The sequence below is a fragment of the Bison bison genome, unplaced genomic scaffold (assembly GCF_000754665.1).
Source record: "Bison bison bison isolate TAMUID 2011002044 unplaced genomic scaffold, Bison_UMD1.0 scf7180017864072, whole genome shotgun sequence".
Classification (NCBI taxonomy): Eukaryota; Metazoa; Chordata; class Mammalia; order Artiodactyla; family Bovidae; genus Bison; species Bison bison.
This window is the reverse complement of record NW_011494644.1, coordinates 1570924-1586849: the sequence shown is the minus strand read 5'-3', so window position 1 is coordinate 1586849 and position 15926 is coordinate 1570924. Positions and strand designations below refer to the sequence as shown.

The 15926-nt window shown below is 47.0% G+C and overlaps 1 protein-coding gene across 1 annotated transcript in view; it reads left to right on the top strand.

Annotated features, from left to right (window-relative positions):
- SYT17 (synaptotagmin XVII) overlaps positions 1 to 15926 on the top strand; it is an 88717-nt gene that overhangs the window by 5532 nt on the left and 67259 nt on the right. The window contains exons 4-5 of the mRNA XM_010837110.1: positions 5453 to 5601; positions 8703 to 9322. Of these exons, the coding sequence (XP_010835412.1) occupies positions 5453 to 5601; positions 8703 to 9322 (769 nt within the window). The remainder of the gene's footprint in view (positions 1 to 5452; positions 5602 to 8702; positions 9323 to 15926) is intronic.

Here is a 15926-nt window from a genome sequence, read left to right as displayed (position 1 = left end):
TCATAGCAGAATGGCTCTGGGTTACAATCTGTGAGTTCAAATCCTACTTCTCCTAATTTTTTCCAGTTCTGTGACCTCAGGCAAGTTGCTTGATCTCTCTGTGCCTTGATTTCCCATCTGTCAAATGGGGATGATAAAAAAAAATAGTATTTATCTTATAGAGTTGTTGTGATGATTGCATAAATTTGTTTATGAAAAAATACCTTGTTGGCAATCATAAACATAAGTGATTCTTTTTACCCTATTTTGGTATGGGTTTCCTCATCTGTAAAGTAGGGGAAGTAATAGAACTTATTTTATAGGGTTGCTATTAATAATAGTGACATATGCATGTAACATGCTTAGCACAGTAGTAAGTATTCATCTCTATCATTATTAAGTTATTGAGAGATTCTTTAAGTTGATGTAACGACTATGTGGAAGAACCTTCCCTGACTCACAGGTTGTAGACTGAATCCTGCAGTTGTGCACAGAGTTGAGATGTTTGGTGAAACCAGCTCATTAATCAAGGGATTGTTCCCATTTTCTAGTGATGGAGGTTGGCTCAGCCCATCTGGTGTCTTTAAAGCCATGCTCAGAAGAATTCCAGCTCGGTGACGGCACGACAATTATCTGTCTTTTTTTCATTCCAAAAAATAGTTATTGACCAGCTGATTAACCTGAAGGCAGAAACTGAGTCCTGAAAGTGTCAATTATGCTGTTGAAAAGTTAAGCTCAGTTTTTTTGGTAGTTATTTCTTGAGGTTGTCCTATGTACCAGGCACCACGGGAGGCACAAGACTAGATGGAGTCCTGTTCCCATGCTCAGGGGATTTAATATCTGGTATATAAGATAAGGGCTTCCCTGGTAGTTCAGCTGGTAAAGAATCCACCTGCAATGGAGGAGACCCCAGTTTGATTCCTGGGTCGGGAAGATCCACTGGAGAAGGGATAGGTTACCCACTCCAGTATTCTTCAACTTCCCTTGTGGCTCAGCTGGTAAAGAATACACCTGCAATTTGGAAGACCTGGGTTCGATCCCTGGATTGGGAAGATCCCCTGGAGAAGGGAACAGCTACCCACTCCAGTATGCTGGCCTGGGGAATTCCACGGACTGTACAGTCAATGGGATTGCAAAGAGTCGGACACAACAGAGTGACTTTCACTTTCTTTCACTTTACTATAGGAGATAAAGCAGGTAAATAAATTAGTTGTGTATTCACATCCTGCACACACATATGACAGTTCTGCATAGAATTTTGTTATGGAAAAGTTCTGGGAAAATGGCTTCAGGCATAACTGGATCCAGGGGCTCAGATGATGTCATGGATGTGCATGTATGTGCTCTCTCTGTCTTTCTTTCTGTTTCTTCTGTATTGCCCTCATTCTTAAGCCTTCTTTTTTCTTTGCATTATGTTTGACAGCAGCAAAATATCAGGAAAGGCTCTCATTGCTCTGGTTTGGGTCACATGCCAATCACTTGATCCAGTCACTTTTGCTTGGAGGAAAAAGCTCTGGGATAATGTCTGGGTTTCCTGACCTGAAACCAAGGAGAGGGTTATTCTACCTGAAACACATGAACTAAGCTAGTCGAACAGGAGTTGGCAGACTTTTCCTATAAAGGGCCAGAGAGTAAATATTTTAGCCTCATGGACTAGTTTTTATTGCAGCCACTCACTTCCATCCTTGTAGTGCGAAAGCAACCACAGGCAATTCACTAGTGAATGGGCGTGGCTATGCTCCAATAACACTTCTACAAAATCAGGCAGTGGGCCCCAAGTTTGCTGGCCTGGGTAATAAACAATTTGGATGCTGTGACTAGATCCAGCGTACACAAACACCACAGGTGGGACACTGCATCTCGGAACAGTTGGGGGAATCAGACAAAAGGAGCCTGCAAGTTCAGGTTCTGTGGGGTCTCAAATGCCAGATTAAGGAATTTGGATTTTCTTCTGAACCAGAGGAGACCCCTGATAGACACTGAAAATCACAGTCTGTTTGCCTCAGATGGTGAGTGTTACAGATGTGTGGCTACTAGGCTGGAGGACGTTGTGTTTTGCTCAGGTCGCTGACCCTTTGTGCAAGCAGGGGGTTCTATCTGGGATAGCACCCTCAGGGAAGACACTTGTTTTGGTTATGCTACAAGCAGAGAAGCGAGCTGGAAACTTCCAGCAGCCAACTCACCACATAGTTTCAGGGGGCGCCCTTCACATGGTGGTCATGATGAGTGAAACCACCTAGACTTGTGCAGTGCACGTCTGAACAGCTGTATATGACCTGTGTGCTTCCCAAGGTGACCCAGGTCTTCCTTCAATCCTGGATAGCACCGAGGACATTTTTGATAATCAACATCATACCAAATGTTAAGAAAAATCTGTAAGGAGGAGGCAGGTTGAATCCTCCAGAAAGAGAATTTACAGCTTGTGCTTTCCCCAGATTTATTTACCAAGCGGGCAGTTGCATGTTATCAAATAGGCAGGGAGCAGAAATGTCAAAGAGTACAGGCTTTGCAGTACATTCCTACTGTGCCATTTGAGCAGGGAACCACAGAACGTGCCTCTCTGTAGGGTGGCATGTGGCAGGTGAGCTGGGTCTTTGCCTGTGTGATCGGAGGGGACACACCATTAATTGTCACGTACGCTTTTGTCGTGTGGGACCTGCAGCTTTCCTGGGCTGGACTGGGCTGATGAGAGTCAGGAAAACCAACTCCCCATATGGTACCATCCGACTGGCTCCTTCTATGGCAGTGCCAGAAAGACCCCCACTGAAGAGTGAATTAGGTTATTTCTTTGTCCAAGAAGCATGTGTTGAATACCTACTATGTGCAGGGTTCTTCCAGGCCTCCTAGGGGATGCCCAGCTCGGTAGTGTGGGGCATGTAGTCCAGAGTCTGGTGCTGCTGGACTCCACTGGGGTTCTGCCATTCAGTGGTGCAGATCCATTCTCCTTCCCTCCCGCCACCTGACCAGGGCTCCGTTTCCCTGTCTGTAAAAGGGGTAGGGGTGGTTCATAACAACTAACTCCTGGATTGTTTCAAGCCTAAATGATTCAGATAGAGCATTTAGCACAGTGCCTGGCACATAGTGGGTGCTCAGTAGCTGCTGCCACCTTTGATCCTAATAAAGCAGATGCCAACATTAAGATTTGTAGCCTGTTATGGGAGGGGCGACAAGTCATGCACTCAGGTGACTGTGACACAAGATAAGTCAGATAAAAGCCACCAGAAATGTGTATTCATTTATTCACTGAAAAAATAAATCAGAGCACCCCACACGTGCCAGGTGCCGTGCTAGGAGGGCAGTGGTGAACGATGCCTGCCTGCCTCTGCCCGCATGGGCCTCTGGCTTAGTGTCAGATGCCAAGGAGAAGCAGGCAGGCCACACTGAAAAAGAGGTATGTGCTGGAGGGGGACAAAAAAAAAGGTGCAGGGGTAAGGGGAGACGGGCTGGGAGGAGGCGACTGGACTGGTGGGTCCTCTCTGAGGAAGTGCTGTTGCAGCTGAGAGCTGAATGATAAGGAGGAACGAGACAGGTGATGGGGCAGGACGAGCATTCCAGGTAGAAGGGACAGAGGGCGTGGAGGTTTGGTGGTGGCAGAGCAGGCAGGGGTGGCCCAGTATACCCTGGTGCTATGTCTGAGAGGAGGCAGCCAAGGCTTCAGGAAGCAATGGCATTTAAACTGTCCCTTGAAGACTGATGGGAGTTCGCAGCTGGAGGCAGTGGCCACCATGAGGTGTGACAGCCGGGAAACAGGCCATGCAGGTGGAGGGCCCCAGGGGCCATCACGTGTTTTTGCTGCCTTCCTGGGGAGATGCAGCTGCTTTCCTTTACGGGAGAGAAAGACTGATCTAGTGTGACCCCGTCTCCCTTCCATGTCCCCACCGGCCCGACGTTTCATCTGCTATGTTCTCCTATTCTTGACCAGGAGTGGGAGGCACTGGGCATTGCCCCCGTAACATGCCTGCTTGTCCCAGCTGTGACCCTGGCTTTGGAAGAACATCAGATCCATTTCATGTCATGCACAGGATACCTCTGACCTCCCAGAACTTGAAATTTGCATTTTTCGAGATTGGTTTCTCCGCAGGTTTAAATGTCAACTTGGGGGATGCAGTCTTGGAAGGTATTGGTCTGTGGCTGTGATGGCTGAGGGGCTTGTTATCAACAGCATCAATTTCACGGCCACTTTGCCAGCTCTCTCCCCTCCTCTTACCCCCACTCCCAGCATCCTCACTAGCTATGTGAGTATTGGGGGATCTTAAAGCCACCTCTGCTATAATATTGCTAACATCAGCTAAAATGTATTGAGCACCTACCTGCTGCTGCTGCTGCTAAGTCTCTTCAGTCGTGTCCGACTCTGTGCAACCCCATGGACTGCAGCCTACCAGGCTTCTCCGTCCATGGGATTCTCCAGGCAAGAATACTGGAGTGGGTTGCCATTTCCTTCTCCGAGGCATGAAAGTGGAAAGTGAAAGTGAAGTCGCTCAGTCGAGCACCTACCTAGAACATACCAAACACTGTTCTAATCATTTTATATATGTTAGCTCGATCTTCAAAGTAACCATGTAAGGCAGGTACTATTATTAGTCCCATTTTACAGACAGGGAGATGGAGGGAGAGAGAGGGACTTGCCTTGAGCCAGCCCTTAAGTACTACTTTGTACCCCAACCCACAAAGAGTATACTTTCTATTTTTCCAGCATTTCTAATCTTTATTAGGAGAACATTGAGTTGTGGTTGCTGCTATTTACTGGTGTTTCTACGCACCGAACTGTTGTTCTTAAATCATTGATTCTCAGGGCCATTTTGTAGCACAGAGTCTTAGCTGCTGGATCACCACGAAAGTCCCAAGAACCTTTGAGTGACATTGTTACAGGATGTTTTTCAAGATGTTATAGACATAGTGACCGTTGAAATAACAAGATAATTCTTACCAAAAATTACTTGCAGAAGTTCTAATGCATTTAAACAGCCACGTGGTTCCTTGCAGACTGAAGACTGAGAGGTCCCATCTTGATGGCATCACCAACTCAATGGACATGAGTTTGAGTGAACTCTGGGAGTTGGTGATGAACAGGGAGGCCTGGTGTGCTGCAGTCCATGGAGTCGCAAAGAGTCAGACTTGACTGAGCGACTGAACTGAACTGATCTTGGTTTAGTCAGGTGGTGCCCGTGTGGCAATATCCTGAATAAGTTTACATATCCCTTCCCCCACCCCAGCCTCAGCTTTGAAATTATGCAAATTCTTGGCAGATCGTTCTAATTGAGAAATATTAATTTATTTCACATCACATTTTGTGCAAAAAGCAAGACATTATTGAGAATTAAAGGCTATTGAGAATTTATTTCAAATTTGCATTATTCTGAGTTGCATAGACTGGGCCTGAGAGCAATTTCATCCTTGGTCTGTCCCCCATGGGACAGAGGTGCCAGTCCCTGGGGATTCTCTGACAGTCACTGAGACCTCTTCCCTCCTACAGGTTGGCCAGCCGGAGCAGTGACAAGGACGGGGACTCTGTGCACACAGCCAGTGACGTCCCGCTGACCCCACGGACCAACTCCCCAGATCGGAGATGCTCATCCTCAGACACATCTAAGTCTACATACAGCCTGACCCGGAGGATTTCAAGTAAGCCTCTCTGCTCTGACTGTTGGGGGTCCTGGTTCAAGTCAGCTGCCCCTTGGGGTCCATGAAGTACAACCCCGTTATCTGGGTCCCCAGGATAAAGGGAAAGAGCTGGGATTCCCAGATGCTCAACAGCACCCCCAGGGAGAGACAAGAAAGACAGGGTTGCCTCTGGCGAGGGAGTGGAGTGTGGTGTGACAGCCAGGAGACAGGGTGACAGAGAGGTAACGACAGTGTGACAGAGGAGGGCATCATACCTGATTTCTGCCAAGTTCAGGCAGAAGCAATCATTTTGACTGATTTTTGTTTACACTGATCACAAGTTTCACTGAATTGGCTCAGTTGATGACATTGTCAGCATATATCATTTTAGACCCCGAAAGGCAAGTGTTAGTTACCATGTTACACAGCAGGGCCTGCAGATTCAAGTGACCTGAGGGGCCAGGTGGATTGTGTCAGTGGCTAAGTGCCAAGGGCTGGAGGGAGATAAATATCACCCTAGTGAGTGACAAATGGCAGCCGACTCTTGGCCTGGCACTAGGGCAGGGTGGGGACTGGGGCCAGTTGGGAAGCCAGTGTCTCACTGAAGGGGAGCAGCTGCTACTCAGCTGTAGCCGTGTGGGATTGTATTACCTGACCTTTCTAAAGAGAAACTGGCAGTCTGGGTTTTTATATGAAACTTCCTTACTTTTCAACCCAAACAGAATGTATCTCTGGGTTGAATTTGGCCCTTGGCCCACTCTAGAGTGGCCACTCAGCACACACACACACACACACACACTGTAGCCTGGGTGTAGACCAGAGGGTGTGATTTGGGTGGGGAGGAGAAAGGGGGATAAAGCCTAGAGTCTCCCAGCCTCTTGTCACTAGCCAAGTGTGTCTCCTCTGTCTCATGCAGCTGATGTCTGAAATTCACTTAACAGAGGGAAAAGGCTTAAATTCATGAAACTAATCCACTCAGCTGGAAATGATTGAGATCTCTGATCTTTTCTGGGAGTGGATGGGGAAGAAGAAAGAAGTAAATTTCAAGAGCTTGAAATAGTGAAACAGAACAGGTGTCTGGCTTCTGTAGCCTCCGTCTTTTCATCTGTAGAATAAGAGGGCCTGTCTGCCCTGTGCAGACTGCTGTCCAATACAGTGGCCACCACAGGCATGTAGCTGAATTGAGATGCACTGTATGTGTTACATACCCACTGGATTTTGAAGCCAGTATGAAAAAAAGAATTTAGAATGTCTCACTAAAATGTTTTTGTATTGGTTACATGTTGAAATGATTATATTTTGGATATATTGGTTTAAATAAAATATAAAAATTAACTTCACCTGCTTCTTTGTACTTTTACATAATTGTGGCTACAAGAAAATTTTAAGTTGCCTTTGTGGGCTTCGATGGACATGAGTTTGAGCACACTTCGGGAGTTGGTGATAGACAGGGAAGCCTGGCGTGCTGCAGGCCATGGGGTCACAAAGAGTCGGACATGACTGAGTGACTGAACTGAAGTGTGGCCTTGTATGTCTGTATCTGGTTCACGTTTTATTTTCTCTTGGATAGCACTGGTCTAGATGATTCCTAAATCTTGCTTCCAGCTCTATACAGAGATTACTGCATTTAGCACACAGTTATCAGGGTGCAACCATGCACTGGCAAGGGCTCATGGTTTTAGCCAACAGGCAGGTATTTGGGCAATCAACAAGATGCCATGAAAGAACAAATACTATGCCATTTTCCCAACAACATGAGGAATCTCATAGTCAGACTCCTAAGCATCTGCAGAGTAGGACATGGTTACCCGGAGAGCTTGAACCAGGCAGGTGTTGGTTTCACTTATGCCAGATGAGTAAATTCTAGAAATCCACTCCAGCAGAGTGTGTAAAATTAACAGTACTATGTGGAGTACCTAAACATTTGCTAAGAGAGTAGATCTTATGTTCTTAACAAACACACAAAAGTAAGTAAATAAAGAAGGCAGGAGGAAGCTTTTGAAAGTGATGGATAGTTTATGGCATAAACTGTGGTGATGGAGTCACGGGTGCATACTTATCATCAAGGCCATCAAGTTGTGTAGATTGAATATGGACAACTTCTTGTGTGTCAGTCATACCTCAATTAAGTGCTTTAAAAGAGAAAAGAGTGCCGTGAGGTTATTGCTAGAATAGAGAGATGAGCAAAGATGGCAACAATGAATCTGGGAGCGGCGAACTCTTCTGCTTAACGGGGAGGGGAGAGGCACCCCGAAAGTGATGAGCTGTGAATGTGATCCTTGGAGATGTATAATAGTTACCATTCAGTGCCTCTCACCACGTGCACGTTCTGTGCTGAGCCCTCTCCAAGCATCGCTCAGTGAGTTTTCACCACTGTCTTTGATGTGGTTGCTATGATTGGCTCCATGTTACAGACAGGAAAACCGAGTGTGTAAAATGTGCCTGGAGTCACTTGGCTCGTTACTAGGGAGTCACGTGGTTCACGAGGAAGTAGCTGGGTTGGAATTTGACCCAGACACGGGCCCCAGAGCCCACTCTGTGAAAGTGGAGGCAGTATGGGGGAATGGTTAGAGTCGGACCCTGGGGCCAGAGAGTGGGGCTGGACCCTGGCTCCTCCTCCTGCTAAGTCGTGTGCTGAGTAACTCCTCCTTTGGTAACTCCTCCTTTGGTGAGTTGCTTAGAGTTTCTGTTTCCTCATCTGTAAAGTGAAGGTAATAGTCACTGGCTAATACCTTGTGAAGGCCGTGAGTGTGAAAGTGTTAGTCGCTCAGTCATGTCCGACTCCTTGCAAGCCCATGGACTGTAGCCCGCCAGGCTTCTCTGTCCATGGAATTCTCCAGGCAAGAATACTGGAGTGGGTAACCATTCCCTTCTCCATGTATGCAGGGCATTTAGAGCAGTGCCTGGCAATTAGCTGCCGTGGAGATGGGAATGTTTGTGCCGCTGCCCTTCCTCTCATAGAGTAAATAAGAGCATTTCCAGGAGTGGAGAGCACATGGAAAGAGCATTATGAAGCAGAGCAAACAATGTGAGAATCTACGAAAGGTCCTTGATCTCATACATCGGCCCAGATCCAGTCCAGTACTTGGTGGTGTTAATTGTTATTTCTGCTGGGTGTGTAGGTCTCGAGTCCAGACGGCCCAGTTCCCCACTGATTGATATTAAGCCCATCGAGTTCGGCGTTCTCAGCGCCAAGAAAGAGCCCATCCAGCCCTCGGTGCTTAGACGGACCTATACGCCGGATGATTACTTCAGAAAGTTCGAGCCCCGCCTGTACTCCCTCGATTCCAACAGTGACGACGTGGACTTCCTGACGGACGCGGAGATCCTGTCCAAGTACCAGCTGGGCATGCTGCACTTCAGCACGCAGTACGACCTGCTGCACAACCGCCTGACCGTGCGTGTGATCGAGGCCCGGGACCTGCCGCCCCCGATCTCCCACGACGGCGCGCGCCAGGACATGGCGCACTCCAACCCCTACGTCAAGATCTGCCTGCTGCCGGACCAGAAGAACTCCAAGCAGACCGGAGTCAAACGCAAGACCCAGAAGCCGGTGTTCGAGGAGCGCTACACTTTCGAGATCCCCTTCCTGGAGGCTCAGAGGAGGACCCTGCTCCTGACCGTGCTGGACTTCGATAAGTTCTCACGCCACTGCGTCATCGGCAAGGTGGCTGTGCCTTTGTGCGAGGTCGACCTGGTGAAGGGCGGACACTGGTGGAAGGCGCTGATTCCCAGTTCTCAGGTAAGGGGTGGGTTGGCAGTGTCTCCTGCTGGGAGCTTTGTAAAAAACGATTATTATTATTTTTTTAATCTCAGTATTTAAGTTTTGTTTGTTTGGGGAGGTGTTTTTTTGTTTTTTGGTTTTTTTTGCATTTTTAAAACTTTTAATTTTAAAATAATTTTTTGATTTCCAAGAAGTTGCAAGAACAGTACAGGGAGTCCTGTGTGTTCTTCATCCAGCTTCCTGGATGGTAAATCTCATATGATCTGTGTACACTAGGATACCAAGAAACTGCTGTTGGTAGCTAAACTAGACCTTATGCAATTTTCACCAGTTTTTTTTTTTTTTAATGTTTATTTATTTATTTGGCTGCATTGGGTGTTAGTTGCGGCACACAAGATCGTGAATCTTTGTTGCATCATGTAGGATCTTTAGTTGTGGCATGTGGAATCTAGTTCCCTGGCCAGGGTCAAACCCAGGTCCCCTGCACTGGGAGTGCAGACTCCTAGCCACTGGACCACCAGGGAAGTCCCTTCACCAGCATCTCCTGTGTGCGTGTGCATGCAAGTGTGTGTGTGTGTAGTTCTATGAAATTATATCATATGTATGGATTCAGGTAACCAGCACTACCCCTGGGAGCTTTTTGTCATTGATGCTGGGTTATTTACTAAGGAGAATTATTGTCCAGAGTACGAAGCTATCTGTCATTTTGACTTTCAGAAATTGATCTGGGAGAAATAAGATGAGGGCTGAAGACCGGGATGATGGATGATTGTTTTTCAGGTGAATTGTCAGATTAGCTTCCTTCCCTCTCCCCGCCCAGTGACACGCAGTGGGCTGCCTGGGGAGCTACCCGTGGACCAAGCCCTCTCCCCAGTGGGCTTTAGGGTCCCTTCCTGGGGCATTCTGTGGGCTGGAGGACAGCAGTGCATTTACTGTGGATGGAAAGATGTGGGGGGAGTCCAGGGGAAAAAGACCCAGTTGGAGGCTGGTCAAGACCATCCATGACAGACAGTGATCCTTGTAACGCAAATGGGATTACTTTGCATCGAATACACCAAGGTGCTTCTAAAGCTGAGCTCTGCTGGCCAGGGAGTTGATGATCCAGCATCACGTTTGGGATGCACGTGTTAAACATAAGGACTGGAGGGGCTGCTACATTGTATGTGTGTGTATACACATCTTCAAAGCTATCACTCTCTTAGTTTGGATTCCCCAAGAAAAAGAAGACTCTCAGGCAAGGGAGTTATTTAATAGGGAGGTGACACTGGAGGAAATACCAAGAGCAGGTAGGAACGTCATTTAAAAGATGCAGGTATCAGGCCAGCCACCACTGTGGTGCCTGGAGCAGAAACCTGCTAGGGGAGCCAGGAGCCAGTGTTGGACATAGGCCTAAGAGCCTTTCCTCCCAAGAGGCGAGGGAGCTGGGGTGTTAATACACCACCTCCTGTCAGTCACTGAACGAGGGCTGGGGGATGGGGAGGTTCATTTCCTGGTATTTCTGGCTTGTGACACTGGCGGGTACAGAGACCCTTGACATCCACAGATGCAAAATATGTACAAGAGCTGGCAGATCCATGTAGGCAGGAATGATCATGGTCGGGAGAAGGTAGTTAGTGTCTGCTGTAATCCTAAATTTGCTTTCCCATCAAAGAATCAGGATATATGGGATCATGTCATGTATCCTCCTCGATATTTGAGATCGAGGTTTTCAGCTGTCAAGAAAATTATGTGGACAGAGGGAGACCCACCAAACATGATGAATTCCAGATTCCACTCTTTGTGTCAGGGCAGAGCCCTGGAGGTGGAGGGTCTGGACATGCCCACAGGTTGGTTCCTCTAGGTCTTGGCTGAGTGTTATCTTGGCTGAAATGGAAAGTTCCGGGTGCACCTCCCCTGGTGCGGTTCCTGAAAGCTGGGGCCAGGGGCTGGGGGTGGGTGCAGGTCGTTAATTTAGGAGGTGATCCCAGGAAGCAAGAGTATATGCTCTTTGAGTGGGCACATCAGCTGTCTATTGGGGTGTCTAGAAGCAGAGCTTGAGATAGAATTTTGAGGTGGCTTAGTTTCCTTAGGGTTGTTGTGACAAAGCACCACAAATTGGGTGGCTTAAAACTGTAGTTTATTGTTTTACAATTGGGAGGTTTTGAGTCCAAGATCAAGGTGCTGGCGGGGCCGTGCTTCCTCTGAAGCCTGGAGGGGATCCTTCCTTGCCTCTTTCCAGCTTCTAGAGGTTGTTGGCAATCTTGGATTACAGCTGCATCACTCTGATCTCTGCCTCCCTCCTCCCTTGGCCTTCTCTCTGTGTGTTTCTGTGTCTTTTCTTATAAGGACATCAGTCATGTTGGATTAGGGGCCACCCTGTTCCAGGATGACCTCATCTAATCACATCTGGAGAGAAGGTCACATTCTGAGGTCCTGGGGGCTGGGATGTCAGGTCACTTTTAGGGGACACAATTCAACTCACAAGGGGATGCAGAAGAAAACCCTGCAAGGCAGGCTGTGAAGTGGCCTAGGTGAGGGTGACCGCCGAGCGAGGCTGAGCCTCTGCCTGGTGTGTGGTTGGGAGGGGAAGTCTGGATCCTGGACTCACTGCGGCATTTCTTCCTTTAGACAAGGGAGCCATCCAGCCCTGATCACAGGTCTCTGGCGGGGACCAGACTGGGAAATCTGATTTTTAGCCGGGCAGCCCTAGGCCTCCCTGAAGCCTCTGTTTCTTTGAAACAGTGGTTCTAAACAGGGGTAGTTTTGGTCCCAGGACATTTGGCAGTGCTGGGAGAAATTTGGGGTTTGGTGGATGGGATAGTTCTGGTGGGTAGATTAGGAATGCTGCTAAACTGCCTGCAATGCGCAAGACAGACCCCACAACACAGAAGGTCTAGCCCCAGATGGTCTGTAGTGCCGAGGGCCAGAAAGCCTGCTGTGGGGTGAAGGGGAGGGTGCAGGGTGGAGGACAGAACAGGGTCTGCCATGAAAAGGTGAGATGGGAGCTGGACTGTTCCCTGTTGGGGAAGGAGGGTTTTCCAGGGAGAGACAGTGGTCAGGGTCAGGCCACAGGGCAGAGCTCCAGGGAGCTGCTTTGCTTTTCATTCCAAATGTGGGAAAGGAGATACTGGTTTTGAACAAAAATCCACATCAGGCAAAATAGGCCTGCCTTGGAGACAGAAAATCAAATCCACACACAGTGCGCCCAGGCAGTCACATGGCATCACCGCTGGAGGTGGTGTCTGTCTGCTGGCGTCCACTGGAGGCGGCGTCTGTCTTCAGCAAAGCACTCCGAGGATGCAGCTGCGTGTGGGGTGGAAGCAGTTTCTCGTTTTCAGCCTGACTTCACAGTTTGTGGGTCAGAGTGCCTCCTAGGATCTGTTAGTCCTACAGTTTCCACCGTGGGGACCCCATGCGGACATGGGTTGCTGGTTGTAGGACCAGCTTGTAGGCATCCTCTGGCTCATGGCAGGATGTCTCAGCTGTTTTGTGCCTTTGAACACAAGACACGAGTGTGTCTTTGATCTTGGCATTCAGTAAATCAGCAGCTACTGGAACTACTGCAGACTGGGCCTCATTGAGAAGGTTGGCTCGAAAGATAGTGGAAATGAAGACATAGGGATATGAAATGTATGGGATGATTGATGTGGTATGAAGTTATACTGGACACCGAGAGAAATTCTCTCATCCGAGTGGATTGAAGTGAATTGATGCTTTGGCCATTTAGAGGTGAAATCCATGTAGTCTCAACTCTTTTTAAAAAAATTATTAATAATTGTGACAAAACACACATAAAATTAACCATCTTATCCATTTTTAAGTGTACAGTTCAGTGATATTGAGTACATACACATACATCGTCATCCCCATTCATATCCAAACTCTCTTCATTTCACAAAATAAAGCTGTCTTCATTAAACAGCAGCTCCCCACATTCTGCTGGCCCCAGCCCCTGGCAGCCACCACTCAACTTTCTGTTTGACTACTTTTGGGTACTTCTTATAAGTGTAATGACACAGTATTTCCTATTTGAGGCTGATTTATTTCATGTAGCATAATGTTCGCAAGGTTCATCCATGTTGTCGCCTGTGGCAGGATTTCCTTTTGAAGGCTGGGTGGTATTCCATCGTGTGGGTACATCACATATTGTTTGTTCATGCATCCATTGATGGAAGCTTGGTTGTTTCTACCTTTTGGTTATTGTGATTAATGCTCCTGTGAACATGGATGTACAGTTATTTCTTTAAGGTTTTTTAAGTCAGAAAAAAAATTCAGGATGAAGGATATTCATTTCTCTAGAGATCGTGTTGTTTGGGGAAGGAAGGAGGAGGGAGCTGGAGAGAACAGAGGCCCCATGGACATGCTGGAAACTCACAGAGCATTAGGAGGAGCCAGAGTTCTTCTTCCAGCCCTTTCACGAGTTCCATTGGGACTGGCGTCATGTAACCTCATGGATCTTGGTTTGCTCGTGTCAAGTGGAGACATGGTACCTACTCCCCCCTCCGTTGCAGTGCATCTCTCGGGATGTAAACTCTTCTCAAGAGAAATTAACTTCTGACTGTGAAAGCCCCTCAAATTAAGGAAAATTATAAATAGACTGTACATTATAAATATGCAGTAAAAGTATTGTATCTACATAAACTATCCATATATTTAATCAATGAGTATTTGTTGGGTGCTTGTCATTTTCTAGGGGCTGGGGCTACTAATTTCACTCTATACTCGTGAGTGTCTACTATGAGCTAAGCAATGTTCTACACATGCTTGGTTGTTTATTTCATAAGCGTTCATTTTACAAAAGGGGGAAATGGGCTGTGGGTCTCCCAGACCTCAGTAAGTTCTCTCAGCCCCTTAAGACGGAGAAAAGTTAAGTGATTTGTCCATGCTCAGTAGTAGAACTGAGGCCCTTTGGCTTAAAAAGTGATGTGTCATAACCAAGACATTAGACTGGTTCTCTGCAGGAAGCAAAACAAAGCTGCTGACCTCAGGGAGCTTATGGTCTAGTGGACAGAGGTGGGCAGTGAGCGAATGAGTTAACACATCATTATGCCTCTTGGCATTGTCTCTGCCAAGAGGAAAAATAAAGCAGGATTAGGGGCTGGAGAGGGGTGGCCGGGTGAGAGTGGGGAAGCTGTTCCAGGTGGGTGAGGAGATGGCATTTAAGTAGAGAGCCAGGAGGATTGAGGGAGTGAGCCTGGGGGATGTTCAGGGATGAGCATTTAAACAGTGAGTACAGAAAGTGCAAAGGCCCTGAGGCAGGGTGTGAGGCTGGAGAGTGAGTGAGGGGAGAGCATCAGGAGGTGAGGTTGAACTGGGAAAAAAGGCCACGTCACATTGACCTTGTAGGCTGGGTTAAAGACTTGGATTTTATTCCTGTGGGTGTGAGAAGCCCTGGAGTGTTTTGAGAAGGAGGGGTGACCCAGCCAGGCTGCCTGGAGAGACCTGTCACTGGGGGAGACCCCATACTTAATTTCCAAAATATATAAAGTACTCCAATGACTCATAAATAAAAGACAAAGTTCAGTTTTTAAATGGGCAATAGTTTTGAACAGATGTTTCACAGAAGAAACATGCACATGATCTAAAAGCACATGGAAAAGTGCTCAGCTTCATTATCCATTAGAGAAATGCAGGTTAAAACCTTAGTGAGACCACACCTATCAGAATGACTAAAATCACAGAGAATGACAACACGCAATGTTGGTGAGCACGTGGAGCCACCGGAACTCTCAGACTGTGTTGTGGGCACATCGTGTGATATAACCCCTTAGGAAGAGATTCTAGTAGTTGCTTGTAAAACTAAACAAATCTACCCCATGAACCAGCAGTGCCACTCCGAAGAGAAGTGAAAATGTTATGTCTACACAAAAACTTGTACATGCACATTCAAAAAAACTCTATATGTGATAGATAGCCCCAAACTAGAAATAGCCCCAAACTACAGGTGCTCATCAACAGAGTAAGGGATAACAAATTTATTGTTTATTCATATAATGAAACATTATTCAGCAATAAAGGAAAAAGGAGACACACAGGTATTGATACACACAGCATGGATGAATGTCACAAACTTTATGCTAAGTAGAACATCCTGCTGACAACCATTATGCAAAACAGAAGCCAGACCCAAGAGAGCATGACTTGCATATATATAAAGTTTAAGAACTGCATATATATAAAGTTGCATATATATAAAGTTCAAGACAGTATGCAGCCTTGACGTACTCCTTTTCCTATTTGGAACCAGTCTATTGTTCCATATCCAGTTCTAACTGTTGCTTCCTGACCTGCATATAGGTTTCTCAAGAGACAGGTCAGGTGGTCTGGTATTCCCATCTCTTTCAGAATTTTCCAGTTTATTGTGACCCACACAGTCAAAGGCTTTGGTATAGTCAATAAAGCAGAAATAGATGTTTTTCTGGAACTCTCTTGCTTTTTCAATGATCCAGCGGATGTTGGCAATTTGATCTCTGGTTCCTCTGCCTTTTCTAAAACCAGCTTGAACATCTGGAAGTTCACGGTTCACGTATTGCTGAAGCCTGGCTTGGAGAATTTTGAGCATTACTTTTCTAGCATGTGAGATGAGTGCAGTTGTGCGGTAGTTTGAGCATTCTTTGGCATTGCCTTTCTTTGGGATTGGAAT